Consider the following 6,581-nt stretch of genomic DNA (forward strand, 5'->3'; position numbering starts at 1 on the left):
ATCCATTCCTCTGTTGAGGGGCATCTGGGTTCTTTCCAGCTCCTGGCTATTATAAATAAGGCTGCTATGAACATAGTGGAGCATGTGTCCTTATTACACATTGGAGCATCCTCTGGGTGTACGACCAGGAGTGGTATAGCTGGGCCACTTCTTGTCTTATGTTGTCAGAGGAAACTGAAGCCCATCAGACAAGATCCCTAAGGAAACACTAGGAAATGGTGTCTGTTCATATCAAATAGTGAGGCTTAATTATTAAAATCATCAGTTATAAAGATCTGAAATAACTGTCTATTTGTTTAGCTTTTCCTTCAAATTCATATGAAGCAGCCAACGATGGTCTGCCAGCAACCAGTGCTGTAATGATAACTTGTTTTGGATCCCATTCTGCATTGAGCTCATGGGAGAAAGTACCAGTACACAAAACTGCAATACAGCATGCCAATCTCTTCTGCATCTATAAAATGTGATGCTGTGGAAGGGAAGAGAACGGATGCCCAAGCCAGTCATTTTGGCTAGCACAACCTTAATTCACTATACAAATACCCCAAGCTTGAGGAAAAGCTCAGTAGAGTACACAGAGCTGTCACACATTAGTGTGGCTGGAGCATCTGCTTGAGGTGATGGGTAAGGACTGGGAGACGTCCTATTACCTTGTGAGTTGCTCTTCTTGACATGTTGTCCGGCTTCGACATGCCAAAGTACTATCATCACCCTAACTTTATCGATAAATAAAAAGATGTTACGTACCTAGGTGTTAAGTACATTACCCAGGTCATATAACTAGTGAGTGCGTTGCTGAGTCTGTTCCCTAAGACTGGAGTTAGGGAATCTGGCAGGGACTGGATGCTGTCTGTGCTTCAGCAGTGGCTGTAGGGATAGAAGGTCCGTTCTGGTGATATTTTGGAAGTGAACTGCATAAGATTTGGGTCCAGAGGCTGGAGAGATGGCTCAGTGGTTAAGAGCACCGACTGCTCTTCCAAAGGTCCAGAGTTCAAATCCCAGCAACCACATGGTGGCTCACAACCATCTGTAATGAGATCTGACTCCCTCTTCTGGTGCATCTGAAGACAGCTATAGTGTACTTAGATATAATAATAAATCTTTAAAAGAAAAGATTTGGGTCTAAACAATGAGCAGGAGTCAAGGGTGAAACCCTTACGCCTGGCTTGGCTTAATGTGGGCATGAAAACATTCATCTTTGAACATGCTCCATTTAAGGCATTTTGGGGCACCAAGTTCGGTATTTGAGTATGTGGTTAAGTTGGAAAGACTTGGATAAAGATGATAGTTTGGGGTCATCAGCATACAAATGATAAAAGGAGGAAAACTGGGGAAATCTACTGTCTCAGTGAAATATTCAGTGAGGTGAGGGAAGAAGCTTAAAGAAGAACTTAAGGGAAGTGGGGAAGGCGGAGACACGAAGGGGGTTGATGGTGTGCCAAGAGTTCAGAGGAGTATTGGATTACAGAAGTAGAAGACAAGACGATTGAAAAGGGGGGGGGGGCGCCCAAATGTGAAGTATAACAGAGATAATCGGGAAGAATGTGACCTGGGAAAATCCCAGTGGATCTCATGCCTTTCAGATAACTTTAGTATAGTGGTAGCGGCAAGTTAATACAACAGAAACCAGGCCATAGATGGTCAGGATGTGAGTAAAGAATGATGGACCCAAAGCCAGTAAGTATCAGCGAGTCTTATACTTAAGACTGAGTAAGAGCAGGAAGAAAGCATAGGTGTTACACCTGCAAGACACAGAGTCAGCTCAGGTTTTGCTTGATGTATCTGAATCGGGATTACATAAGACTCAAGCATCTTACTGACACCGGCTGATCGAAAACTGAAGGAAGGTCGAAAATTTGAGAGAACGTGGGGACATTTCATGGAATGAAAGGGATGAGCCAGGGAGGGTCAAGAGCAGAGGTGACACCCTTTAGAACTAAAGAGTAAAGACATCATTCTCTGAGCCTTTGGAAAAGAGGAAAGAATGTATGTGGGAACACACTGGTTTAAAGAAAGATGGTGTTGGGAAGGTTTAATTTTCTTCAAGGAAAGAGGAACCATGATTGCTTACAAATGGGAAGCATAGAAGTTGGTTTAAAAAAACAACTCCTGTGCGACTTTCATATATGGCTCAGCCCCCTGCACAAAGAAACACGGCAGTTCATTTACTTTAATCGGCACAGAGACTTGGCCACACAAGTGAGGTAACATGAGGCTGGAAATGTGCGTGGCATGATGGGTAAGAGAGAGTCGTTCAGTTAGCTTTGTTCTCTAAGCTTTGAGGCAAGAGAAGGGAGAGATGCAAATAGAGTGACGGATCAGAAGATAACAAAGGAATGAGAGGCCTACAATCCTTATAAAAATAGTGGGAGCAATGGGAAACAGCTGTTGACTTTCTAAGGCATTGACCCTGAACATGAGTAGATACAGAATAGTGGGGATGAAGGCGGTCATGAGGAAAGTTGATGTTTTGTGATGGCAGAACCTGAGTGTGAGGTGGTAAAGTAAGATCAGGGACTGCGATGGAAAGACAAGCAGGTAAACAGGTGGCAAAAACGATGCAGAGGATCACCCCCAAACAGTAGAAAGAGCTCGGGGTATCTTATGGAAGACTTAGGAGAAAGACTGAGGGATCCAAAGGAAGGCCAACAGAGTCAACCTACCTGGACCCTTCGGGAGTCCAAGAGACTGAACCACCAACCAAAGAGCGAGCATAGGCTGGACGTAGGTCCTCTGCACATAGGTAGAAGATGAGCAGCTTGGTCTTCGTGTGGGTCCCCCAAACAACTGGTGCAGGGACTGTCTACCTACCTGCCTGCCTGTGGAGCCAGCACCCCTAAATGGACAGCCTTGTCTGGTTTCAGTGGGAGAGGGTATGTCTAGTCCTGTAGCAACTTGATTCGTGGGGTGTGCGTGTGGGTGTGGATGTGGATGTGGATGTGGGAGGGGGTGAGGGTGGGGGTAGGGTGGAGGTTGACACCCAGATGGGGGTTTCCCCTTCTAAGGGGAATGGGGGAAGGACTTATATAAGGGGGTACTCAGAAGAAAGGAAGGGCTGATGTTGGGTTGTAAAGTGGATGAATAAATAAATAAATTTAATAAAAAAGAAAAGAAAAAATTCAAAGCAAGATGATAGGAGGATTTGTGTGGAGAAGGTGAAAGATCCCAGGAGGGAGAAGGCACAGCCCAACCTAGTGAGAGAAATGTCAGCAATATGGTGAAAACAAGTTTGGGGATTCCTGGTTTAGCCCATTTCCTGGAAATCACATTTGATTCTCTGATGATTTGAGCTCTGTTTTCCTCTGCCCCCTCAGACTTTCCGCATTGTGCCCCCGATGTGTGTCACGAAGCTGGAAGTGGATTTCGCATTTGAAGTATTTCGCTCTGCCTTAATTCAACACATGGAGAGAAGAGCTAAGTGAGAAGGAGAGCCATGAGCCTAAAGAACTTCTCAACTATGTACAGAGATGAACTTGAGGAATGTTGAAAAACCACAAGCATTAGATTAAAAAACTGCAGCCCGCTGTAGTAATTGTAAAAGACATAACCGACTATCTATCTACTGACCGTGTTTGTCAGCGGAGCCCCCATTCTCCTGAGAATCCCATCCTTCAGGGGAAGTATCTGTCACTGGCTCACAGAATAAGTCTTAGTTTGTGTGATTAGTCTGGACTAATGTTATTTCCCATTGCATTAACTGGTTTGAATTCACAATGTATGTGTCGCTGATGAGTCGTGCCACTACCACTGAGGAAACATTTCTTCAGGCTTCAGCTCAGATGCCTCTTGTCGCACTAGAAATTCAGCATCTCATGGTGGGGTTTCTCACTTCACACCAGGCATCTGGAAGCCATGAAGATGGAAGCCTAGTCACTATGCTACATCTGGAAAGGGGTTGGAAGCTGAGTGGTTGGTAATGTCAATGAATCACTGACCATGAATCTTGGAACCACCCTATCTCAGGGTTTCTTGATTTATGAAATAATAAATTCATGGTGCTGCTTACAACTTTTAATATTTTCCATTATTACAGCCCAAGGCATCTTGGGAAACAATACAGAAAATATCTTTTTTTTTTTCTTGTGTGGTCAGCATCATCTCATCTTCATTGAAACCTTTCCTCCTACTATGGCAGATGCATACAAAATTTCCAAAATTCTAGTCATTATTATGTTTAATCATAAATATTCTTTGATGGGAGTGGGTGGGTAGGGGAGCAGGGGCAGGGGAGGATATAGGGAACTTTTGGGATAGCATTTGAAATGTAAATAAAGAAAATATCTAATAAAAAATGGGAAAAAATAAATATTCTTTGATACAGGTATTAACAGACCTGTGTCTAAGAACTGGCAGTATTCTTTAATTTGACATACTCACTGAAATGTAACCTTCATATAATTACCATAAATGAGAAAATATACTTCTTACAGAGAATCCATAAAAATACAGCAAACAAGGCTGGGGACAGTCTGTAAAATGTTTGTCTCACAAATACGGTGACTTCTGCTGGATTGCCCACATATGATAGTAGACACCTGTGTTCCACCACTGAATAGACTGAGACTGGGGGATTCCTGGGCCTTACTTGCCAGCCAACCTAGCCCAATTACCAAATCCCAGAACAGTGAGAGGGCCTAGACCAAAAAAATAAGGTGACTAGCCCTGAGGAATGACATCCCAGGTTGGCCTCTGGCCCCTTCATCCACTTGTACACACCCAGCCAAATTAATCATTTTAAAATCCTGTTCCCAGAAGATAGAGTTTTACAAATGTGTTTGGTCTAAGAATTCTTTTTTTAAAACATTAGCATTTACAAAGACTATTAAAAATAATACTAGCAAACTGACCAAGACCTTCTATGAAACAAAAGCCAAAAGCAATCAAAGAGCTAACTTAATCATGTGATTGGATATATATATATGTATATATATATATATATATATATATATATATATATATACATATATATATATATATTGTCCCAGCTTGAAGCCATGTCCCGATTGTCTTATCCTTCTGTGATGTCTTTTTTAACACATCCTACAGCTTGCCGCCAGATTTGTTTCCATCCGGGATTGACTTAAACATAGCTCCCTAGTGCAAAGCCTCCTACCTTCTCCCCAATGTCCCTCAGACAAATCAAATTCCCTCAGTGTGGGACGTCATGCTCTCCAGGATCCTAGAAGAGCAACTACCAGAAATGTTCAATTTGGCACCATGGAAAGACCATTGAATTAAGAGAAGCCCTTCCATTCTCTACTTGGTTCTCCTGCTTAATTTGCTATAAATGACCTTGCACAAATATTTTAGCCTTTCTTTGCCCCAGTGTCTTGCTAGCTAAATGTATTAACTTGCCATTATTACCTCTTGGACTTGTCTTAGGAGTGGATTCAGTGATATAAAACTCAGAAAACTGATGAATCCTGTAAAAGAGACAGTCTTTCCTTCAAATGATGTCTTCCTTCTTCATAACTACCATTTCCCCAGGAGGAGTTTCTTTGTTCCCTTTGTTTTCTTGCCTTCCAGCCCAGCCCAGCCACCAGGGTCCCAGTCCTGCCACTCATCATACAGGCTGGATGGTGGTGGCGGCACACACCTTTAACGCCAGCACTCAGGAGGCAGAGGCTAGTGCATCTCTGTGAGTTAAAGGCCAGCTAGCCTGCTCTATAGGAAGAGTTCCAGGACATCCGGGCCTGCATGGAGAATCCCTGTCTGGGGGATGGAGGTGAAGGATCACACAGATGATCTCCTTATGGACAGTCCTGCCTCCTTTGCTGTTTGTTTGTCCTAAGTAATTTCTCTTTCTTGCATAGCCTTCTTGGCTTCTGAAATGTGGTCTTCTGCCTCAGAGGACTCTCTCAGTCTCTTTCCTAGAATGACCTCAACTTGATGATGAAGTCCTGAGTTGTCTCTTCAGCCATGTTGTGTTCTCTGGCTGTACACATGTCCACCTCTGAAACATTGACCTGCTCTAACTACACCAATGACTTTTAAATCCCCAGATTTTCTCTGAGCTCCAACTCCAAGATTACAGTTTTCTGGATACATTTGCTTGGAAGCCATGAAAATACTGTAAATGTAAATCGCTCTCTTATGTTCAATCTTATTTATTGATTATAAACCTTTTATCTCAGGTTTATAATTTTGGTGTTTGATATTTTTTTTCTCCAAGTTATCCTTTAGATCTTTGTTTGATTAGATTCTATCATACTTTCTCCATTATAACATTTTCAACCTAACCTATTTATATCAAAAATGCCTTAACTTGGGCAATCATATTTGCTAAACAACTTAACCTACCTCTTATCTGGTAGAGCTGGTTGTTATGAGCTAGTGGTCTTTGCTTTTCCTTTGAGAGCATCCAGAGGCCATGTCTTTCATCTTTCAATGTTGTTGGGCATCACTGGTAGTGTCTGAGACAAATCTCTGTGCAGCTAGAGGGATGAGCTGAAACTTCCAACCCCTTTCCTGTCCATTCTCCACAGGAAAAGCAAAGGCCCGCCCTCAACTCATAGCTTTTGTCTCCTGTCTCTCGATGCTTTTGAGAGCTCCCTGTTGTTCAAACTCCTGCTTTCCACACA

General features: G+C 42.8%; 1 protein-coding gene across 2 annotated transcripts in view; it reads left to right on the forward strand.

Moving 5' to 3' along the window:
• Agxt2 (alanine--glyoxylate aminotransferase 2) overlaps nucleotides 1-4,008 on the forward strand; it is a 49,468-nt gene extending 45,460 nt beyond the window's left edge. For both annotated transcript variants that reach the window (XM_021208503.2, XM_021208504.2), the window contains exon 14: nucleotides 3,315-4,008. In XM_021208503.2, coding sequence (XP_021064162.1) covers nucleotides 3,315-3,422 — 108 coding nt within the window. In that variant the 3' untranslated portion in view covers nucleotides 3,423-4,008. The remainder of the gene's footprint in view (nucleotides 1-3,314) is intronic.
• The last annotated feature ends 2,573 nt before the right edge of the window (nucleotides 4,009-6,581 follow it).

The sequence above is a fragment of the Mus pahari genome, chromosome 11, assembly GCF_900095145.1.
Source record: "Mus pahari chromosome 11, PAHARI_EIJ_v1.1, whole genome shotgun sequence".
Taxonomy (NCBI): domain Eukaryota; kingdom Metazoa; phylum Chordata; class Mammalia; order Rodentia; family Muridae; genus Mus; species Mus pahari.